This window comes from Platalea leucorodia, assembly GCF_965183815.1.
Source record: "Platalea leucorodia genome assembly, chromosome: 7".
In the NCBI taxonomy this organism is placed as follows: Eukaryota; Metazoa; Chordata; class Aves; order Pelecaniformes; family Threskiornithidae; genus Platalea; species Platalea leucorodia.
Window position 1 is genome coordinate 70,851,671 of NC_138829.1, and position 24,962 is coordinate 70,876,632.

Genomic DNA, 24,962 nt, shown 5'->3' on the forward strand with positions numbered 1-24,962 from the left:
CAAGCCCCCTCGCCCCACTTCCAAACCAGGAGGAAAAAAAAAAAAAAGTTATACTCTGATGAATATTAGAACTGGCACCAACATTCATGCTAGTTGCCCTGATGTGCAACAGAAAGTTCATTTACAATAGTCAGAAATATTCTTATGCACTAGCCCCAAAGAGTTCAGCTTCTGAAAACAGTTTATTTTGTTTTGAAAAAAAATCCCATCAGGTATGACGTGGGCAGCGTCCAGAAGGTGCAGGAATGTCCAACACTCTGCGTCGATCTTCGTATTCATCGGTGTCTGTGGAATCTTCATCTTCATCCACTGCATATTCATTATGATTTGTTTCCTAACACAAAACATATCCATATTGAATTAAAATCTTCTATTCCAGCTAGTTCTAAGAAAGCACTAACAACTGCCTAGAGGAATCTGAAGTCTGCATTATCACCTCGATTAGCCGAACTGGACATCGTGCCATATGTCCCAAAACCAGCTCCTTCCAATTACAAAGTTTAATTTGCAATAGAGATCATTTTGCCAAACTACTTGACTTTTAACTGGGTAAATATTCATTGGCCTTCATTATTTCATCTGCACAACTATGTAAAGCCACAATTCAGTATCTTAGCTGTACCAATTTTCTTGGTGGCTCATGTTGCCTTTTAATAAAAGCAGTTTAAAAAAAAAAAGAGAGTCATCAGTACCTTTAAAACAGAGGTAGAGCAAAAGAGAAAAGCAAATTATTTTCACAGTCGACTGAATGGCAGGAGGTTACAACTCCCATAAATTGAGCAAGAGTGAAGAGATGCCATGTTCTGTTAGAAGCACGACATCTGCTGGCACTTACTGTTAGAGCTACTGGTAACGAGAGCGTCTCAAATCCCTTGAAAAACGTGAGAAAGCACCCAAGTAGATGTCTACCCCGGAGGAAAGACTCAATGCTCGCACAAAAACTTTCTAGTTCTATCTGAATCAGTCACTAAATAAGGGCTATGCTAGTGATAAAATAAATAAAGCATTCTTCTCGAAAGAAGGCCAAAGGAAAGCGAGAAATTACATAGTTCACCTGCAATCTCCAAACTAAAACTACGTTATAATTAACAGTAAGCTAAATATCCTACTGAGTTGTGAAGTCATTAAGTGACTTTTTGGCATGCACGTTCCGTGAGGACTAACGAACATCAAATGGACCGCTATCATTTTTAAATGCTCATTAACTGGAACTTTTCTTGTTGAAGAAAGCAGATATGCTATTATGGCTAAAAGAGACGACAGCGTGGTCACACCAAGACGGAATATTTAAAAGAACTATGAAATCCAAACAGCTAATGCCATGCCACGTTTCTAGGTACGAATTAAGAAATGAGATAGCTCCTTAAAACAAAACAAGCAAACAAAACTCAACACTGCTGTAGTCTGCATAATCAGATATACCTCTGAAATATGCCCTGAAGAGACATACGCATGCACATATATATTTCTGTGCAGCCTGAGGGGCACTCGTGTTCAGACACAGGTCACGTTCTACCCCTGTCGAGAGCCCACAGGCCCTGATCTCACCGATACAACCAGGTTTGACCTTGATACCAGACAGAGGGGAGGACTGGGGGAGGAAGACCCACAGCCACGTACGGCGTCCTATGAAAGCTCGGGCTGAGGGTCTTGAATTCAACTGGTAGCATTACACGTCAAAGCAACGATACGTGGCTTTACCAACGTACAAACTGCCTACAAAGATTACTACAGTTGCTAGACTAAGTCTTAACTGGACCATGGTCTGTATGGAGTTATCAATCTGAATACTGTTCAGTACTGTACTTTTTGCACCAGCAGTGTTTTCTAATCGATATATATTCCAGAAGCTGAAAAGAATTCATATAGTGGGAAACTGTCAAAGTCTCCCACTGAGTGGTACTTCTAGACTTTTTTTTTTTGGAGAAATGGTTCTGAAAAAGAGAACGCTTTTCAAGAAAGGAATCAAAATTGAAAAGTGACATGACATTGGAGTTTAAACACACAGTTAGTCTGTCCTATTTAAATTAATCCAAGTGTTCTCTGAAAACAGGTCAGAGAAAAAAAAACTAGGATAAGCACAACTGCATCTCTGCTTACCATTCGTGCTGTAGACACCTTGAATGTTGGACACACCATATGAAATCTGGGAATTGTGACGTTGAAGAATTTGTCCTTGTAGTAGAGGCAATGGAAGGTGTAATACCCCTCCATATACCCAGATGTTGTGGAAAACGTAGTACAGCTGGTATATTCATAGACTCTCCCTGGACTGATAATTGGAAACTCCCCTGTTGGTAAAATATGAGATCACAATAGTAAGGACTGAAGTAGAACTACAATTTAGCAGTTTGCTAAAGCACTTGCACTCCACAACATATTCGGGCAGATCATTTTATATTCCAGTGGATGCATAAATGATTCTCAGCAACTACTGACGTGAAAAAACTGTCTGAAGAGCATTTAACCATCAAGATGTTCAGACATCGCTTGCAAAATGACTTCAAAGACAAAACAGATGGATACACATCTCTTTTTTTCAAGCAACAAAATGATTTTGATACAAACCATACAACTACTACCCTCTGTCACCACGATGAATGGCTAATAACCTAACTTTCATAACCTGTACATTAACTATAAACCCACTCTCTCTGTTGGGTTCATAAAAGCAATCTTTTACTTACCAACTACTCCAGGACCCTGAACTTCTTCTACATCGCCTTTGGCATTTGTTATTCTCCAGTATCGACTGTCCAGCTGACAAGCCTTCTCAGGAAGAGCATCTTTGGACATTTCAATTCTAGAAGCCAAACAGCATACTTAATGGTTAGGTAGCTACGTTCATACATTTTAAGAAATGCTTTAGTATCCTTGGGATCCCTCCCCGAGTAGACTGGGCAAAAAAAACCCCAACCCTAAGGTAAACTATACCGAATCAGTTGTCAGGATCCATCTCCACGCCTGGGCTTCACTATCTATTGTTATTTACCCCTTTCCAAATCACAAGAGTTACCGGTAACTTCTTTCCCCCACCCATCACCGTGCTTTACCAATTGTCAACTTGGCTGGTAATTTGCGTACCTGACCAGGTGACAATTTAGTATTTGTTTATTAAAAAGTACAGCATGTTGAGCACATCCTATTCATTTTAGTACGTTTACGAATGCTGTGCATAAAGTTGCAACAACAGATCCTTTGAACATTACACAGGTCTCTCCTGTGTTGTAAGAGTTAATTCAGTTGTTATTTTTACCTGATTCTGTAAGTGAAGAAATAATGCGGTGGATGCACAGAACTGAGTTCAGGTAGAAAAGATGTGGACACAGAAACAGTAATATCTCCTGTGGTAGCGACACATTCTTTATCATGCACATACCTACAGAAAGGAAAACATTAACTCTGCAAATAGCTCTGTACATTCAATACAGAAAGCTAAACACGTAAAGTGATTAGTTAATTACTAATAAGGGCACTGTGGCGCTAGGTTAAAAGTAATTCTTAACTTGCCATTTGGCATTTAAATAAAGGATGTATGCAGTGTCTTCATGATGTATACTTCCCCATCACCGAAACTCATACAGCTATGGATGTCTTTGTACCTCCATTAATGCTTGTATTAAGCTGGGTGTGTAATTTGATCTGAAGTCAGTGAAGACACGCTTGTTTAATAAGGATGTGTCATTATGCTATTGAAAAACCAGAAACTAGCAACTCCTACAGCAAATTAATTTGCAGATCAGGAACTTGGTTCTATAGCATCTCAGTTTGACAGAATTAAGGTTCTTGCTTATATTTAGAAGAAAAGCCCATGAAGATTCAAACACTAGAAAATTCCTGTCTATTTACAAATTCAACAGTGTTATTTTAGAGACCAGTTCACTGAAGCAATTGCTTTTTTAATAACTTGGGACAGTCCTGCAGCAGCAGCACGCTCACGGCAAGCAGAATAAACATTATGCTGTTAGCTAAGCTTCAGATCAGTTACAGTGCAAAATTCTGGTCCCGTTAACACAAAGTTACAAACTCTGAAGCTTTTGGTGAAAAAAAAGTTGATTTAAGCATTCTATTTTACAGCTTTATCTGCAGTAAGTTTCACGTCCTTTCTCCTCTCTCCACCATCAGCTTTTTTATCAGATACCCATAACTACTTGGAAAGCATTCTAGAAAAAGCATCAAAACCTTGCAGTGAGGTTATAAATCCCAGTCACAATACCTGAAAATCTGGTCTCTGATGATAGGATAACCACCAGTTACAACTTTGTTTACATAGGATGTAAACCATTCCAAGTAAGATGTACCTAGATGCCAAAGAAGAAAAGTATTCATAAGGACAGGCAAAAATACGTCAAGAAAACAGTTTAAAACTTTGAATATTTTACAATAAACTCTCAGACTTACTTACACGAGTCAGTCAATATTCCAGTCCGTTCTACCAACAAAGATCATTTGGAGAAACCAACCAAGAACTAAGAGTAAAAGGTGCATACTCCAGAAATGACACAGCAAACAAAGAATCTCTTAGCTAAGTACTTCACATTATAATCATGGTCTTCAAATGCTGGTGTCTCTCATCATCTGGTTTCCTGCTCATGGCTTCTGCTATGACTGGGAATGATGACAAGTATAGTGACCTATACTATTTGTATGGCTATTTCCAACTATTCTACCTACAAGAGGCATGCAAGCCCGCTGGTGGATTTATGGACTTAGTTTTGATACGCAGGTTTCCATATGAATACAGTTTCTCAGAAACATGCTAGCAAGTTGCAGAATTTCCCTCTCCTTAAAAACAGGGATAAGCCATAGACATACTCTCCACTTCTGCTACAAACCCAGAAGACTAAGGCTGTGTCATTCCAAAGAACCTGGGATTTTCATACGCTTACAGCCATTGTCTGAGAACAGCTTTTCCTACACCTACAGCTATTATTAAGGAACAGCTTGATTTCTAAGTAGACAGTCAAGCTGCCACATTTAACTCCCAAAGAAAAGAGTTTCATAGAAGAGATACCAGCTCTCTGTAAAAGGATTTCTCAGCCATAAATCTTCCAAGCGTTGCAATATAGGGTTCAATAGAAAAGCACGGAGTTCCTCAACTATTTGTCAATATTACTGATACAAAACTGGATTTAAGCTGAAATACTAAGAAATCATTATCCTCACCTTCACTGACGTATTATCAAGTACTAGCACTCCTGTTAGATTAAGTGTGCTTACCACTTCTTCCTTTGAGCAAGAGCTATGTGTACTGTCCTTTGATCTTTTGGAAGTCTAAGGAACTCCAAGTTTATCATCCTCCTTTCTACCACTAATCCACAAAATGCAAACCTTGTATAAAGTAACTCGGAATGGAGAAAGTAGACCAATTTATCCTGCCACATTCAAAATGACAAGATAAATGCTGTATATGAAACTTCCCCTCCACCCTGTGATAAGCCAAGATTAACCCTTTCAGCCAAGTGGAATGCATTTAAATATGATGTCAGTTCACCTCACCATTGACTCAATGCCATAAAAGCAGCAACCTTGAGCAGCAATACCAGCTCACCATAGAGTAGCTTTAAAGTATTTCATCATCCTCAGGTGGAGAGAAGCAAGCAACCAAACTCTTGAGCCTTTGCTCTCTCTCCTATGATGATTCTAAAGCACACAATGCGTTCTGCAATAAGACCTTTGTAAAACAGATGACTAGCTGACTACTTCACAGTGAAATCGGTTCATACAATCAATCCGTATGTAGAAAGGTTTCCTAAAATTAGCGTGGCTAAGAGTTTTGAGTACCTTCAACCCAAACCAGCAATGGTGTAGCATTGTCTCATGTGGTTTCTCACAGGATATATGTATGAATATTACAAAGAAATGTGCAAGGCTAAATTTTAATATTAAAATTTTGGTGCCATTTATTACACATCTACTTTCCCACTGAGTGGAAGGAATTAATTTAGACATAGCCACAGTTACCAGATTCCAGTGGATTAACAAAAAGAAATAATCAAAACACTATTCCAGTCAATGTACATGTCAGACAGATGATCATGACAGATTTCTACATAACCAAACAACAATTACGCTGTTTTCACCTTCCCTCCTTTATCCTTTGAACAAAGCAATCAGGCAAATCAAAAATCCAGAAAGATTTTCTTCTGCAGCTATGTTTATAGTTAATTAGGTTTCATGAAGGGATGCAAAATCTTTTCAGCTTCTAACATGGCTGCAAAAACTACTGGGGAAAACAAAAAAATCTTTCTGTCCACTTGGATGTTGTATTTAATAACTGCTTACATCACTCCATGATGGCTAACTTAAAGGTGTTGCTCATCTTGTTAGACAGGTTAGCACACGGAATGATTTGTATACCAGACACACAGAAGGACAAGCTTTAATAGAGAAAACTCGCATCGCATTTCAAGTAACCGCTGATGTTTTAAAGTAGGTTAGAGTCTCAGAAGTAGCACAGAAAATTTGGAACACTTGCTTTGTGCAATTCATACTGACATGCATTTTCTAAACAGTGCGATTAAAACATTTTGCAGAATATTTTATCTGAAGCGTTACCTGTAATGAACATATCAATAGCAGATGGATTGCGAGCCATTTGGTCCTGAAAGGGAAAGCAGGTTATGGATGTATTAGAAGGAGAGCATTAGACTTTAAAGGTTAAAATTCAACACCTGAACTATAACATAGGGAACACTTTCCCTATATTTACTAAACCTAAAATCAGGCTGCTTAATACATCATTATACTCCCAGTCAGATATTCAAATATATAAAACACACATGCCTGTCCCCATGGGTGCTCACACGATCACTGAATAGACAGCTGGAACATTCCACTACGGCTCATGCATATAAAATCAGATTTAATGCATCATTCAAGAAACAAGGTCCCCCAAAATATTGCCTTAAAACAGAAGCACAGAACAGCTGAGGTTGGAAGAGACTTCTGGAGGTGATCAGCCCAATGCCTCTGCTTGAGGCAGGGTTAGCTAGAGCAGCTGGCCCAGGATGCTGTCCTGTCCAAGGACAGAGACTGCACAACCTCTCTGGGTAACCTGCTCCAGCGTTCAACCACACTCACAGTAAAAATGTTTTTGTGTATGCCCAGACCAAGTTTCCCATGTTTTATCTTGTGCCCATTGCCTCTTTTTCTGTCATTGGGCAGGCATCACTGAGAAGAGTCTAGCTCCGACTTCTTTATGCTCTGCTATCAGCTATTTATAAACATTGAGAAGATTCCCCTGAGCCTTCTGTTCTCCAGGCTAAACAATCCCAGCTCCTGTACTACCAGATTCTCCCCTGAAACAAGCAGGGCTGTCCACAGATGAACCAAAATGTAAGCGTGCAAGTAACCTTCCAAGTTCCCAAGCATTATCCAGAAGGCTCAAATAATCGGCATAATACAAAGGGGGACCTTCACATCCTTCAAGCGATCCGTTATCAAGGCATTCCCTAGAAATCTCATTGCTCCATGCTTTGAAAACAAACAGCCAGGAACTCCATAGCAGATGAAGAGCTCCATCTTTTTTTACAAGACCCATCCTTTACTCGCTCCACTTTCTTTTTGCAGTGGGGAGGTTGTCAGGGCATGGGTAAGGAGAGAGAGGGCCAAAATCTTGTTAGGGTATAATATCCTTAAGCTTCACTAGCAACAATATGCCTATCTTAAAATACTTCAGCTGTAAGAATTATGAAAAATACTTAATTATGTTCTACAAAGGAGCTGTTCAGCAGCAATTTGTTCTTTTGCTAGAGAGTAAGTTTTGCTTACAAACCAGAGGGTATCCTTAATTGCAGTAAGCTTACATTTAACATATCTGGGGGAGGAGATACACGCAGATGCTGATCTTCCATAACGGAGAAGCTTTTCTTCCTTACAGAAACAGGGACAAGAGTATATACCTGCCATAGTCTGAACAAATTAATACCTTCCGATAAGGATGAGTGCTGTCCACGATCATGAACTTATAGAAATTGCTACAGCCATTAACACCTTCATGTAAATTTCTTTCACTCACTACCCATTCCACTTCTGGGCTTTGGTGAAAACCAGATGGCAACTCCGGGGCAAGTAACAAACTAATACGATCTCTTAGTATTCGCCTTATTCTAAGTAAAATACTGCAGGTATCTGATAACACACGAAGGGACACCATCAATCATTAGAAAAGCACATTCACAAGTATAAACATATCTTCCTTACTGGACATTGATAGAAGATCTCGTATTTATTTCGTCCCTCCACACTCTCCAGGGCCATGTATTGACTCAGGCCAGTGTGAATGCAAAAAGTAAGAGGAAGGCATTGTTTCAGACCTAGCCTCTGCTGAAAACCTCCAGCCGCTGTGTCGATATCCAACAAGTCTTCAGAGCGGTAGTGGTTCGACAGTGCCATGCTTCCCATCAAACTTAACAGACAACAATTAAAAAAGAACAGATGAACAGAAGATACCACTCACAAGGCAAAGATAGAATCAATGCTTAGAAAAGATTTAAAGCTATCAATGCTTTACATGCCTGTTAGACCTAGATGAAGTCCAACTCTAACATCCAGGTGCTGAACTAGGTTATTAGTTTGCAACATCAGCCTTCACAAAGGGAGGCTTGATGGCTCTAAGATAAACATTTCCTTGTATGCTTTGTGCATCCCAAAGCACTGTTTTAAACTGTGTCGGTGATTCTCATTGTGTCTGCAACTACTTCAAAGGAGCCATTCACAGCTGACACAACTTCCTATAGTAGCATAACATAGTAATAACCAGTGCTCCGTATCTCAAGTTTTTTGCAAGTTCATTTCAGTACTATCAAAGCATCCATGATTTTTCAATTAGAATATCAAGCTGCTATAGTAACAGTCATCGATCAAAACTACAGTGAGCAAGGTGCTCTATGCTTCGGAGAAAACGCTGAGAAGTAAACAAGGACAATAACTATTGAGTCAGAGAGATTATAATCTCCGTACAAAAACTAAGGCAGACAGACACAAACAAACAGACGTACAAGGAAAGGAGGAGACAATGTTCATCAGCATGACACGGCAAGACCATCAACTGTCTTTCTAATTTTTTCCTCTAGCTGTTTGTTAAGCATCACAGCAAAGGAAGGGCTTTTTTGTTTGTTTGTTTTTGACACTAAGGAGGTGATGTTGAAGACAGTAAAAGGAGCCTCTCTATACATAAGAAAAGAATATATACATTTGGAAAAAAGCAGTACTAATCTGAAACATGTAACAGATTAGGAATGGAGGTAAGCATCAGAAGCTAAGGTTAACATTGATATGAATGTTGGGCTAGATGAGAGCTAGGGTGAAAATAAAAAAACCCAGGCAACCTACACTGAATGTAATAAAGGGGCAGACAATGGGAGAATGAGAAAAAGGAGTAACACGATCAAAGTAATCAACTACAAGGGCACACACTACAGCAGCGTGCTTAGCAATAAGAGGAGTACACAAACCTGTAACGTGCACCTCCCCACCCATACTCCCTTCTAATTTGCCTTTCACTGATGTTCTTAGATGTAAACTCCTGCAGATGCTAAGCATTTACTGGTGTTATGAAAGCAGTGACTCAGGTGCAAGCTGCCACATGTCAGCATGATATAAGCTGCTCCCATCCTGGGCAACAGGTTCCATTCCTCTTTTTCCTTACGTAGTCTTGCCTGGAATTAGCACGTTCTACAGTTTAAAAAGGGATGCTAACATCCAAACACAGAAAGCATTATCATCTAACAATGACAACTAGTCCCGAATCTCCTCCGCTTCTGACCTAACGTGCCAACAACTTGCTGCAGACTTCCACTACCTACACCTGATCTTTCCAGTATTCATCTCCCACAAGAAAGCAAGCCTGTCCCCAACAGTAAGATCACACCTTCCTTACAGTGTGGCAGCCTTTCTTGCTCCAGGGTCCCACATGTCAGACCTAACTAGTCCCCTAGTCAGTGCTCCACCACCAAGGTTCGTCCACCTGTGTGTAAGGCTCAGGCCTCCGCTCTGAGGGCACAGCAATGGACCACAGCCCACTGGCAGTGGCTCAAGCTGAAAAGCACGCCCAAAGTCATCCGTCTGCTCCTACAGCCCTTCCACAGGCACATCACCACAGTAGAGGCTTTGTGGGAGTGAAAAAGTAGTAGGAAGAGCAGGAAGCACACAAGCTGCAGAGCTCCATTTGAAGTCTACAGAACTAGGGCATCTATCTCCTCTCTAAAAAAAGTCTCTCCTGGAAAAGAAACAGAACTGGAAGTCATCCTTATGGTTGCATAAAACCGTTTCCCATATTCCTTCTGCACGCAGAACACTAGAATTGGAGGAAGCTGCACCTTCTTTACTAGTGAAGGTTTTGGTAGAGCAACATGAATGCGTTGTCCCCTACAGACACTGCAATGATTTGCCCTAGCTTTCCATCTTTTGCAAATGTTTGTGGCACTTCATCAAGTGCTGACCTGCTAACTTCTTGTATAGCTGGAGCATAGGGAACTATGTTTGGTCATTTGCCTTCTAACCTTGATGTAAAAGGAGATTTTAATTGCTGAAACGGCATAAAATTGTAAAATCTTCTACTAAGAATACAGTTTGCAGAACTGACATTTTGATTCTACTTAAAAGGACTACCTGGTTTGGAAGCTATTCCCTAACCATTTTAAAGAAAGAAGTTATTAAATAATGAAACCTGTAGAGTCCAAGAGGCTAATTTACTTACGTAATGCAAAGCAAAACTTCAGGGGAGCAACTTGCAGTGGTGATTGGAAGTCTAACAGTTGGAACTTTTCGTTATTAGCAAAAAGGAAAAAAAAAAGGGGGGGGTTCTCACTAGGGAAAAGGACTGACATGTAAGAGTAATTTGAGCAATTAGAAATCTACACTGTCTTTTCAACTACTTCTGAGACTAGAAGATAGCCAATTCTAGAAGTGTCACTTCAAGCGGTCACTCAGTTACAATACATTTAAATGTTTCATCTATCCTGTTCAGCAGACATTTTATCTTTTTCATAAATAAACTATCCAAGAAATACAAAAGGAATTAACAACTTGGTATGTAGTTTTCGCTCCTTACCCAGGAACAACTAGCTTCTGTCCATTATGAATGCGAAATGAACATCGATAGTCATCAGGGAGTTTGCAACCTATTTGTGCTTCCACAGCATCTAGATCTTCCTCCCGCACACTCTCTGTGTACAAAAAGAAATAGAGTATTAAGTGGCAGTTTTGGAGGGGGAATCAAGAACTGCTGCTCCTATGAAACTCTCAAATTTAATGCTGCTTCACTACTCTGCCCCCAAGTGCCCACTATGCTGTTCCTGACAAAGGTGAATATTAGAATTTGTGTTGAGACCTTTCCTTCAAAATTTTATTTCACATCATTTCATCAGAGCTGCGTGGCTAGAAATAAGGCAAAAACTAGCTACGTTCTAGACATAACAGCATGTTTTCAACTGCCAAAGAGAATTTTAAGTAGCCCCAGAAACCTTAGCATTATGGACTTTTTAAAAAAATGTTATCACAAAAAGAATATATATTTCAAAGTATTTTGTCAGTTATAATTCACAGAAAGCAAACTAACAGACAGACAAAAGCAAGATAAATTCAGTCCAACTTTGGGATGCAGCTGTCTACTAGCATGGTTTCAATGATATTCCACTGATTAAATTCACGCTAGTGGCCAGAATCACTAACAATCAAGTATTTCAAATAAAAAGCATGGAATTTGTAAGTGCCTTGCTCAAACAAACATGGACTCAAGTCAGTATTTGATGATTTTATTGTATGCTAGGTGGCACAGAATGAATGCTACATAAATTTGAAAGGAAGCTGATTACATTAGCTGATTACTTAATACAGCACCAGTCTCCGTCCAACGAAATCTCAGCAGGCCTGACTGAAGCAGAAAGTATTCATAAAGTGAACTGAACCTTTTCCCCACAATATTGTCATTAGCCGACTGAGTCCCAGTTAAAACTTTTAGGCAATATTGGTTTTACTCTTTCATCATTCTAAGGGTTGCTTCTTTCAGAACAAAGAAATGTTGGCTGCAGCCACCATTCACCTGGAATTTGAAGCAATAAATGGGTTGTAACAAGGGGATTTTCATGTCATCATCAACAGAAGGAGGTGGGGAGTAACTACTCTTACACCTCCACACAGACTTCAGGGGGTGTCCACACCCTCACTTCTACCAAAGATCAACGGGGTGGCCTGTGTGATCTGTTCCAATCAAGGTTTTTTGGGTGGTTTTTTTTTTTTTAAACTCTTTTCATACTCATTATCAGTTTCATTTATACGGCATAATTTAACAATTCATCGAAACAAGATCTTGCACAAATGGTATTAAAAAGGTGTAAGTTATGGAAATAACTTACAGCTGCTAAAATCTGCCATCACTATACATGTGTGGAAATCGATAATTTTAAATTTATTTTTGTCTTTCTATAGACAAACTTCATTGCACCAAATTCCTTGGGAGGATTTTGAAAGTAAAACTGTGGTAAAATCTGTTCGTTTCAACACCTCCAACACAGATACTTTCCATTTTATTAACAAAATATTTGACTGACAATTCAGTGGTTCTGTATACCTGAGTGAAGTCTGCGTTTTTGATAAGAGCAGCATGAAAGTTACAGAAATCGAGGCATGGGTATCTACATCGAGTACTATGGCCTGTGTTACACAAGAGTTCAGGCTACACATAACCCTTGTGGCCTTTTCCTAAAAAGGCATTCCTTCACTACCATTCAGAAGTAACAAAACAAAAAAAAATTTAAAGAAAACAGTAAGTATTAAGTTCTAACCATGTTCTGTTATTCACAAATACTTAGCAAAACTTAAGAATCCGGCACTAGCCAGCAAGCCAAGAAACATGCAAGATTTACATACGAAAGAGATCATTGTCTATAGTGTTCTCTTGATTTCACAGATCATGTTAAATCAAACACCTTGGCCTAACAGTCAGTTTCATACAGGAGACTGAGGTACAATTGAAAACATCACAGCTATTTTGTCCCTATACCAGAAAAGCCCAAACTTGCTCTATGTCTTGCTGTGTAAGATTTATGAACCAGAACACTGGAAGTACTTCAAGTATTACAACACAAACTTAACTTGCAAACAGTATCTTGCGGTGCGGGGGGAAGCAAAAATTCTTGTTCAGCCACTAATTTACCTTCATTAGAGGAACACAGTAGGAAAAAAAAAAAAAATACTTTTTTGTTTGGCTTTAGTTTAAAATGCCTGTTTCCATGTGAAAGTGTTTTAATTAGGTCTTAAGAAAATCTCACAAATAAAATCACACCAACAGGTCGCAGGTCCTTGAAGTAATAGGATTATTAAACTAAAAAATAATAATAAACAAACAGAAAAAAAATCAGTCATCGCAACTATAGACAAAAGCAGTAGAAGTGTATTCATAATTTCCTGATTATCCAGAGATACAGAAGATAGACTGGTCACTAGAAAAAAACCACCTTGATTTCTTCTCTGAAAAGAAGCCTTCAGAGAATCTACGGATCACTAGTAACTGGGCAAGGACTGTGCACGTGGTCCGATTTACTTATTGACTGGAGGGGAAGGGAAAGCACATCTACTGGACTTTCAGGGCTCCAGTAACTGAGGCACACACCTAGGATGAAAGCAGTATGAAAACAACAGACTTGCGTCAGCCAAGCTCCTAGAGAAAGCAGGCATTACACCGTACCTTTCAAAGAACCAATCATCCGAGGACACCGCTGTCCTAAGTATTTCTCTAGGTCATCCCAGGCTTTTTTCAACGTAGCATAGTATCGGATGTATCTTCCTAGGTCGGAGTAGGTACTGATGAAGATGGCTTTCCAGCTCTGATTTCGTTGACTTTTTTCCTCTCTAAGTGGATGTGAAGAAAATAAGTTCAAATACCAGCCTAAAAAGCTTGACTTGTAAAACCAAGAAATTAGTATTTGTTATCTGGCAGAAACACTATGCATAATATTAAGCCAGGAACACTTTGAGCCACGTGAAACTACACAAACTCAATTAATTCCAGCATCTATTCAACAGCAACTTGGCACAGAATTAGGAAACATTTGGGGTACTTAGTATCAGGGGAAAATTTAGAAACGGTGTTCCTTTAAGCAGAGCACTGTCTATTATTAAATCTTAGAACTGGTGAATAGCTAATTGAGATCACATTTCACACATACACAGACAAGGCCTTCAAAAAAAAAAAATCACATTTTTTGATCTACTGCATTAGTCACAAACGCCTTTATTTACCCAATAAGAAGGATTAAGAGGTAAACCAGACAGCTAAATGAGAACCCTGTGCACTGATCTGGAAATTCAGTTTCTTAAGGAATTACTGCATATTCAGTTCTCCTCACAGGCAGAACAGCAGGCTACGGGAAGAGAGGCTGCCAGAAAAGTGCTGACTAACATCTGACAAAGGATGCTCGCCTCCAAATTGTAGCAGCCCTTGCATCTTTGTGTTAGGATATATTCCAACTCCTCAAACTCTAATCAGCATGCTGAATCGAAAAGGTTTAGTACAGCTTCGTACACCTAAATAACAATGTAACAATTGAGAAGTCTTGACATCACCTTTAAGATCTCTTTAGGTCTAAAAAGGAGAGAAGAACCTTATTTCTTGAAGAAGAGTTGAGAGGAAAAAAAACCAGTAGATTAAATTTAATCTGGGAAGTTAGATAAACTAATGGCAAACCAAAGAGAGAAAAGAAAAAACTCCGAAGTGAATTATGTCTCAGCAGGTGAGAGAGGTTTCAGCATATTTTCTCCCTCCAAATGTTATTTGTAGAAATTATCTACAGCCTTCATCACTCGGTTTTTCTTGGCTATGAAGAAGCCAGCACCTCAGAAACCAACCCCAGAGCCCTATAATCCCCTCATCTTCCCCCATACACATACCAATTTGCTCTTCTAAAGCATCAGGTACTCAGTTTGAACTTCCCATTTCCTTACCTTCTTTCCCTGCCCGCCACTGGATCTTCCTTTCTAGTTTGGATTCTAGTAAGAATATCGCTTAGGGTTTTTATGGAAAATTTTACAAATTGTGTCATATCTTCATAAGCTGCATATAATTAGAATAAGCACAGAATGTTTTTCTTTGTGGATTCAACTTTGCTGTTATTTTTTAATGCAGTCCATATGATATAATATAGATTACAAACTACAAGTTTGGAAATGTTTTCCTAAATTACCTCCTCCACCCACTTACGCATAATATATTAACTCCTTATCACTAGCTGCCATCTTAGGCTATTTGTGTCATACAAGGACCACCTGAATAATGGAAAAATATATGGCACTGATCACTGAAGTCGTAAGTAGTTAATACTCCTCACAATTTACAATCGAAAAAGAAAGATACTGTCTAGAAAACTGGACACAAAGATGGGATAAGTGGTAACAAAACTGGTTGCTAATTCACTTCAGTCAACTCCACTAGCTTTCTCAGCTCTTGAGAAAAACATGCTTTTGTAGCAAAGATGTGGATTGATACCTTTATAGTTAGCTTCCACTTAACAGACATCCCGAGTTCAATGCAAGCAAGCAGAACAGAAAGTGAGCTTTTTAAAAAAAAAAAACAAAACACCACCACCTAAAGAACCACATATGTAAAACTTTTTACACAGCCCGATATGACTGCCCTGGGAAAAATCATGGAGGAAATCCTCCTGGAAAGCATTTTCAAACACAGAAGGCGATCAGGAGCAGCCAGCATAGATGTACGAAATAACGCTTGACCAACCTGATAGCCTTCTACAATGAGGTGACTCGCTCGATGGACGAGGGGAGAGCAGTGGATGTTGTTTACCTCAAATTTATTGAAGCCTTTGACACTGTCTCTGTTAATAGTATCATAGAGAAGCTGACAAAGTATGTGTTTGATAAGTAGATAGTGAGGTGGACCGAAAACTGGCTGCATGATGAGACCCAAAGGGTGATCATTTGGAGGCAAGTCACTTGTGGTGTACCCCAGGGCTCAGTACCGGGGCCAATACTATTTAATGTCCTCATTAATGACCTGGATGATGGGACATGCTCAGCAAGTCTGCAGATGCTACAAACCTGTGAGCAGTGGCTGATACGGCAGATGGTTGTGCAGCCATTCAGAGAGACCTCAACAGGCAGAGAAGAACCTCCTGTTCAACAAGGGAAAGTGCCAAGTCCTGCACCTGGGGAGGAATAACCTCAGACACCAGTACACGCTGGGGGCCGACCAGCTGGAAAGCAGCTCTGCCGAGAAGAGCCTGGGGGTCTTGGTAGACACCAAGCTGACGATGAGCCAGCAATGCACCCTCGCAGCAAAAAAGACCAACAGTATCCTAGACCACAATAGGAAGAGCGTTGCCAGCAGGCCAAGGGAGGTGATCCTTCCTCTCTAGTCAGCACTGGTGAGGCCACATCTGGAGTACTGTGTCCAGTTGTGGGCTTCCCATTACAAGAAAGATATGGATGTACTGGAACAAGTCCAGTGCAGGGCCTCAAAGATGATTACGGGACTGGCTGAGAGAGCCGAGAGCGCTGCCTGGAGAAGGCTCCAGGGGATCTTATCAATGCATACAATTACTTGATGGGAAGGAGTAAAGATGGAGCCAGACTCTTCTCAGCAGTGCCCACTGATAGGACAATGGACACGGTCCTGGACAACCTGCTCTAAATAACCCTGCGTGAGCAGGGGAGTTGGACTACAGGATCTCAAAAGGTCTCTTCCAGCCTCAACTATTCCGTGATTCCAGTCGCGGCTACCCTTGACACAACCATCCAGTTGTACCCCTCATAATTACAGCACTCAGAATATTACTTTACTCTGCAGAATATTCGGTGTCTGAAGGAAAAGTTGCACCTTGACCTTATCAGCCAAGGCATTAACAGGGCACCTCTTCTCTACCCATTCACAAAACTTATTAACACTTGTACGTTCATGAAACTTCTTTAGGAAATTAACATTTTTGATACCTCTGACCTTTCATTGGTTTGAAGCTGGTGAATCCCAATTCAGTCTTAGAGTTACTAGAAGTAATGTGGGCATAAACAGACAGCACAATAACATAAGCCTCATTTTCACAGAAAAAAGGCTTAAACCAACCATACTTACTCTGAAATAAGCCAGTATTTCTTGCAGTGTCTTTTCCACAACGGATCATGGCTTGATAGCTGATTTAATCTTCGACTTAAATAGCAGCAACTATAAATATAAAATAATTACATTTTTATATATTTATATATAATAATATATATTATATATAATAATACATATATTTATATAAATATTATATATAAAATATATTTTATTATTTAAATTTTGTATTACTATTCTTTTGCAATCAACAGGGATAAATACTGACCAGGGTATTACACATTGCATTCTCATGAAATAAATGCAGAGTTTGAAAGTTAGTTTTCCTTTAGAAAGTTTTTTAGCTGTCCTTGTCAGAGTTGTGCTTACAATGGTTAAAAGTCTTCATTACAGCTGTGTAAGTCATGAACTACTTTTCTACACACTTTGAGAACTGTCAGCAATTAAGTAATTTTGTAAAGCAGGTCATCCTGTAGACCTACGCCATCGTAAACATTGCCTGAAAGATTCCAGCGTGACTCCTCTCCACCAGCCGTAAGCATTCCAGTAGCACAGGTTAGTTATTATGATTTAAATTGCTTTCTTATCTGGATTGTCAGTCTCTACCTTATCTTTTCCACTGTTGCCATACTACTGAAAGCTCAAACAGTAAGCTACAGAAACTATACAGTTCAAGTATTACAAAGTTACTTCCCACTTTAGGTTGTTTAAATAACAAACTTCATGACCATAAACAATGAAAGGCACAGGAAAAATACAAAGGATGATAGACCTGGAAACAGGTACTGCAAGCTGACTCTACTGAAGACCATATATAAGTTCTTGCCATTGCATTACAGGTAACATTGCTACTTCAGGAAGTTAAAAGAATCCTATCCTGCACTATGCAGCGTTGTTGCAAATGCAGTAGCAAAAAACCTGTAGAATATAGGTCTAAAACTGCCCTCAGAAATCATTTAAGTTGATCCTTGCTTGATGCAAGGAGATAGCAAAAGCTAACCTACATTCCCGATGCCTGCTAACTTGCTCTTTAAAAGCAGCGATGGCAGTGCCATCGAATACAGTCTGTTCCCAAATTTACTTTTAGTTACAAAGCCTTTCTGGAATGTAAAACTGGTATCGACAGCAAGACATTGCAGTGTATCGATATGAATAAGAATGTGCGGCAAAGCATCAACAACATGCAAAGGAGTAATACAGGGAGTGATTGTTATTCAAAGATTCACAGAATTTAAAAGAAATTATTGCCTCATTCAGTCTAACCTGAACACCAGACAATAAACCTTTTTTCCTTCCATGTTTGAGCTGAATTATCAGTTATGCTTTAAAGAAACTCTCCAAAAGATACCACCAATTTAGATGTGGCAACATCACTTCCTCTGGTAGCTTGTTCTAACAGTTTATGTGTGTGATTTAACGGCTGTGATTAACATCTAAACACCCCAAATGAGGTTACCAAACATAAACTTCCAGTTACTGCTTTTTGGGGTTTTTTCAGTGTAGTTCAGAAATTGGTAAGAAAGACCAACAGTGTAAATGGACATAGTTACATACTGAAATAAAGATGCCTCTCAATCTTGTCTTTGATAAGTAACATCAGCCAAAGTCCATGGCTGCAGAAAACATCTTGCACGGAGACTACAGAATTACTCATATTTACCTGTTCAATTCAGTCTTTTTTTTTTTTCTCCCCAATATCCATTATAAGCTGTTTAAACTAGAATTGTATTAGTATTTCAAAACCAGCTTCAACAAAGTGATTCTCCTGTATGCCCTGCCATCACCCGTCCCCCCCGCAATGAGACAAAGACGTAAACGCATTCACTGCAAACCTTGACATTTGGCCATGTAAGGATTTCATTCACGACATGCTGATTTTTTATTATTTTTGGGGTGGTGGAACAGAAATATCCCAAAGTCCTTCTAGAAATCTATTATATTGGTGTTTATCAATCAAGCCTGTAATTTCTGGGAGGAAAGAAGTCACCATGACATCAAAGATGACCAAAGATGCAATTAAAGCCATTCTCATTAACTACATAAATATTTGGTCACCTGGCAGGTTTTCCATTATTTAAGGGCCACCACCAGGCTAACCAACCTGTGGAATACTAGGGAAACTGTAATGTTTGTAATGGTCAGAGGATACACGTCACTAAAACAAATGTAAGCAAGCTAGAGATTTCCCCAATTAATGCTTTGAGTACTACCAACAGCCAGTTATGCAAAACTGCCATTACTGACCTTATAAATAAGAAACCTACACAGTATTTAATTGTCCTTGCACAGCAAAATCCATCTCATTTTGTCAAATACATAACAAAAACAGGTAGTGCCTTTACTACACCATCAGCAACTACTACTAAATGGTCTGTACTGGACTTGTAATAATTGTTGTAATTTTTGCTTATACTTAATCTCTTTTTTGCTGTTATCCTAACAGAATTCTCCCTGACGCTTTTAGCTTTTTCGACCAGTATTTATGGGGAGAAAAAAACCCAAACAATAACCATTTTGATAATATTCTATTTTATTCATACCTATTCCTCCCTCTTTGATTAAATACTGTAATTTCAATCACTGTCAGTGCTTGTACTTCATTGGTGAGGTTGTAGCTAAAAACATACTCTCATCTTCATTCCACGACTCATAACTCTTCAGCCATCCAGTAAACTGTCCAAGAGCAGCTTGCAACTTTCATTCATGTTTTTCTGCCTGAGAAGTCGCCCTATTTCATTTCGTTCCGTTTTCCTCAAACGGCCCATTCACATAATTTTATATATTTACTGGCGACACGACCGCCCTTTGTTTGCCCGTAGATACACAACAGTTTCACAGAATTATTGATTTCGCAAATTCAGTGATTGGTTCATCTCTAAATTGTAATTTAGCCACAAACAAAACCAATATATACCGGGGGAGAGAAAAATAGAGAAAATTCCCTTTTACTTAAAAAAAAACCGGCAAAAAACCCGAAGAGCACCGCTGTTTCTGGAAAGGAACGGTGCTTTAGTGTATGCCCTCCACACAGCTCCTCCAGCACAAGCCAAGCCCTTTCCCACCCGGTGGCGAGGGCTTTGGCAGCGCTGTGCCCGCTGTGCCCCCCCAGCCGCCGCCCCGAACCCTTCGCTGGCACGGCGATCCACGCACCGAAAAGTTGTGCAGCTCCCGCCGCGGCGGGCTGCCTCCGCCACCGCGCTCCCCCACCGCCCCCGGGCTTCACCCGCCACCTCCTTCCCCCCCGGCCCCGGCCGCCGGCCCCGGCTCACCCGGCAAGCGCAGGCCGGGCCTCCCGCCGGCCCCCCTCGGCCCCCGCTCCGCCCCTCCGCCCGCGGCCCGCCGCTGCCTCCCCCCCCGCCGCCGCCGAGGCTGGGCTCGGCCCTCCCCTCCCGCCCCCCCGCGCAGCGCGGGTCCGGCGGAGCCCCGCGCCCGGCCCGCACCTCATCAGATCCCGGTAGTCGAGGAAGCTGAGGATGAGCAGCAGCGGATCGGTGGGCAGCAGCTCCAAGCTGAGGGCTGACGGCTCCATATCCAGGGGCGCCGCCATCTTGAGAGACGTCCCGCGGCTCCGCCGCCCGCTGCCGGGGACGCGCCCGCCCCTCGCGCCGGTCCGTTGTCAGCCGCCGGGGGGGGGGGCCCGCAGCGCCCCCTGCCGGCCGCCGCCCGCGCCGCTCCTCCCCGCGCCGCCCGCCGTCGCGCCCCGCCTCGGCGCTCGGCCCCGGGCCGGGCCTTGGGGCAGGCGGGGGGACCCCCCCCGGGCAGCGGCGGGGCCGGGGCAGGCGGCCGGCTCCCACCCCCGGTGGCATCTCGGCGGTTAAACGTGTCCCGTAGCGACGCTTGTCTCCGGCAGGGGCCGTGAGGTGGAGGCCCCGCGCCGGGAGAGGGGCCCCGCGCCGTGGGGAGCTGAGGCCACCGGGCCCCAGCCGCTGCCCCTCGCCGGTGCGGGGCTGCCTGCGGGCCCCGGGCAGGCGTCCCCGTTACCCTAACGCATCCCAGATGGCGCCTGGCTCCTGGGCTTAGGCCGCTGGCTGGAGCCCATCTTGTCAGCATTTCAGGCAATCTGGGACTCGCACGTGCGCGCGAAGCAATGCTTGGCTTTCAAGCAATATTAAGAGATTAAGCTTCTTAATTTGCCTTCCTGAAAGAGAAAAATAATTTGCATTTAGCCGGAGTACTTGTACCACTGAATCTTCATGTGGGGACGTGCTGGTAGGATCATAGAATCATAGGATCACGGAATCGTGAAGGTTGGAAAAGACCCTTAAGATCATCGAGTCCAACCGTTAACCTATCACCGCCAAATCCAGCACTAAACCAGGTCCCTAAGCACCACATCTCCCCGTCTTTTAAATACCTCCAGGGATGGGGACTCCACCCCTTCCCCGGGCAGCCTGTGCCAGTGCTTGACCACCCTTTCGGTGAAGTTGTTTTTCCCAATATCAGACCATGGACATCCCTGGAAGATGAGGGTACTGACTACTTCCAACATCAGATTGCTTGCAATTGCTTGGTAGTTCACAGTTTACCAAAGGAACAAGAATTAATGTTAGAATAGCATCGATGAGACAAACACAAACCTGCTTATATAGTCAGCCTCTATGGGCTGATTCTAATGGATGATTAGAATCCACTAGGACTGAAATTATAAAGGTAATGGTACACATAGGTGGGAAAATACACTTACTGAGATGAATATCATTAAAACAAAAGGATGTGTTGCATCTTAAGGGTATATCCAAATACCAGATTTTTGTTTAAGTTTCTTCCACATTTTGTTAAAAAGAAATATGTTTTCAGAGAAAGCGTATTTTCATTTCGTTTTAATTCATTTCAGAAAAAAAAAACATCTTTTCCAGAACACCGTCCCTAAAATTGATTTCCTCGAAGACCTTCAAGGAGGATTCTGAGTCCTGGCTTTGCAACAGGAATTTGGAAATTTTTGCAAACCTGAGGTCTTGTGCTGCCAAGCTCCCAGGTCTGTGTGAAGAAGCCCGGTGTCTCAGACACGGCTGCATCGCCCAGTGTTGTCGCTGCTGGAACCTCTGGAACCCAAACCCATGGCCACGTCCTCTCCTGACCCCAGACCCCAGACCCACCAGCTTCCAGCCGTCACCTAGTCCGCAAAAATCTCAAGTTGAGTGAAAGTGTGTCAAACCCGAGATGTGGCAGGTGAAACATTTCAAGCTCGACAAGCAAAATCTGTTTGCTCAGCAAAAGTAACTAGTAGATAGTATAGTCACAAAAGTAATTAATTTATAATGCTATAGTGCTGTAAAACTAAGAATCCCAAAGCATTTTGCAAACAGTGAATTAAGCTTCACAAGCATCCTCTGAGGTAGATAAATATTAAATAGATCACATTTTATATGGAAAAAAATCAAATGATATGTGACAGCTGCAGGAAAAAAAAATAGAAACTATTCTTTTTATGTCCCTCACTTTGAGCGAGTTAAATATTCTTATGTGAAAGAAGGAATTGTTCCTACTGCATGATTTTACGCTAGTAATCCTTTTTTGTCTCTTCTTTTTCAGATACCAGTAGTATGTTATTGAAACAGTTGATTGTCCTGGCAACATCACTCAAATAAGAACTGAAAAGGAACAAGCTAGTGGTTATATGACTGCATTTTTGCTAGCTGCTGGGGGCATTTTTGTCCTTTATAATTTGTATAATTGTAACGTTCCCTGTAGAGAAGAAAATACAGTAGTAAAACTATATTTAAAATGTTACTACAATGCTATTACTTGTATTTGTGTTTGTTCTTGGTTTTGTGGTCCATGAAAATCTAACAGTGCAGAGCTAAGAGACGCCACATAATTCTTTATTTCTGTCAGGTTTTGCCAAAAGATAGATCCGAAGCCTGGATAGTATTGCTTCTAGTACTTGCATAGTTCTAAGGCTTGCATTGGTTGTCAATTCTCAATTGTTACCTTTCTTTTTGCAAATAATGAAAATTTACTGTTTAATTTTCTAATATTGTCTTGAGGGGATATCTTTTCCTTCGTGACACTTTCAATTTGCATTCTGAAAACCCACTTGAACTCTTTCACGATGTTTCAACGGCTGAACCCATCCTCCTGTGTTCCTATTGTGCTCCATTCGATTCGATGTAATTGCATGTAAATTGACACGAGACGATGACTTCCGCGTAATGTGTGTCTATTTTTGTCCCTCAAACAGCCAAGTTAGATATTTCATAAAACTGTACAAACGACACTCTCTATTTCTTTCTTTCTCAAATTCCTTCTTTACCTTTCTTTCTCATTTGCTGTTTGCTCCTATTTTAGTGTTTAAATCCCTCTATTTTTGGTATAATGCCATGTCACGGTCTGAATTTTCCTTTGCATTCTGAATGACAGCCCACAACATTAAATAACATTTGCCTGTCTGAGCAGTATGAAACATCATACGGACTGAAAAAAATTAGAAAACCAAGAGCAGACAGACTAAAAAGTACCCATAGGTCATATGCTTCCTGTGTATGTGATCCTTTATGTGTAACATAAAGCATGTATTACCTTGAACAATTAAAACACTTCTGGAATTTTTGAAATAAAAAATAAAATAATTTGGTGGGGGAAAAGGAAGCCAAATAATCACGATTTGCTAGCAAATTAGAAACGGTAGCAGAAGGAAACGCATAAAGAGTTAGAAAGGTGTCTTCATGATTTTGCTAAGGAAGCAGAAAACACCTAACAATTTACAAAGTTATCAAGTTTGATAATCACATATCGCAATGATCATCTGCCATTCCAAAAAGGGGCAATTTGTAACATCGCCTTTCAAAAGGTCATAATTCCTCTTAAATTTTTAACTCTACCTGCACAAAATGGCCAATGAGCATAAATGCCTCCCGCTCTCCACACCACCAAGGGAATTAGGGGATTAACGACCGGGGAATCATCACGGAAATGGTGTGCCAAGCTACAGAACAATGGCTGAACGATTCCTCAAGCTCTGCACCAGGGCAGGGAAAGAGGAGAACGTAGGAAAGGTACTTTGCCACGAGACTGCGGGTTTGGCAGATGATATCAGTGACAGTAACTGATGCGTGTGTAAGTTCGAGGTGGGCGCGTATTTGCAAGGAATGAAGTCACTACGGTTTTGTAGAGTATTGGCGGTCAACTGAACTGCAGCAGTTACATGCTCGTTCTTACCTAGTGCCCTTCCAAAAGAACTGTATTTGCTTAAACTGCCTGGAAAGTGGGTTCGCATTTAAATTTCCAGCATGGCTAACACGGCAGTGAGTGGATGAGGATAACTCCACAACTCTCACGGTTTCTAGATCTTTGTTTCTTTCCTGGGATGGGCTGGCAGTTCACGGGCAGTCTTTCCAGCAGGCAGAGGTGTGATTGCAGCGCCGGTCAGTGTATCCGGGACCAGCGTTACTCGGGGGCGTAGGCAGCGGTGAAGGTGGAGACGGAGTGGCTTATAGTTCTGTAGGAGTTAGTCATAAAAAATAATTAGCCACACTGGTTAGGCTGGTGGCTCCTCAAGTGTGCATCGAAGAGCTGTCATTTTACTTTACTAAAGGATATCCTAACAGTTGCAAAGAACACATAGTAAAAGAGAAATATCTGTTCCTGAAGTGGAACAAAAAAATTTGCAAAACCCAAGCAAACAAAACCCCAAAAACCAAAAGCAGACATAAACCCACTTAAAATTGTAGCATTTAAATGTTTTACCCACAGCAGGCTTTGCATTCTCCAGCACATAACCGACAGCTGCACAAACTGTGGACGCAGGTAGGTTATGACGGCATTTTTCCCGCTCAGTCTCACCATAAAGGTTATTTTCCATTTTAATAACGGAGCCTAGTTTTTCTTCCATTATCACCAGTCTTAGGTGGCTAAATATAGCAGAGCTATTCCTCAGGCTGAAAATTTCTCCTAT

General features: G+C 41.1%; 1 protein-coding gene across 1 annotated transcript; it reads right to left on the reverse strand.

Moving 5' to 3' along the window:
• On the reverse strand, window positions 1–20,705 carry FBXO3 (F-box protein 3). The gene is made up of 11 exons (XM_082318412.1): window positions 20,509–20,705; window positions 17,087–17,176; window positions 13,691–13,854; window positions 11,057–11,171; window positions 8,206–8,410; window positions 6,559–6,604; window positions 4,217–4,301; window positions 3,257–3,379; window positions 2,688–2,803; window positions 2,101–2,291; window positions 1–334 (listed from the first exon to the last, which is right to left on the reverse strand). Exons 1-11 carry the CDS (start codon window positions 20,613–20,615, stop codon window positions 209–211), a joined length of 1,368 nt encoding a protein of 455 aa, XP_082174538.1. The 5' UTR covers window positions 20,616–20,705; the 3' UTR covers window positions 1–208.
• Between the last annotated feature and the right edge of the window lie 4,257 nt (window positions 20,706–24,962).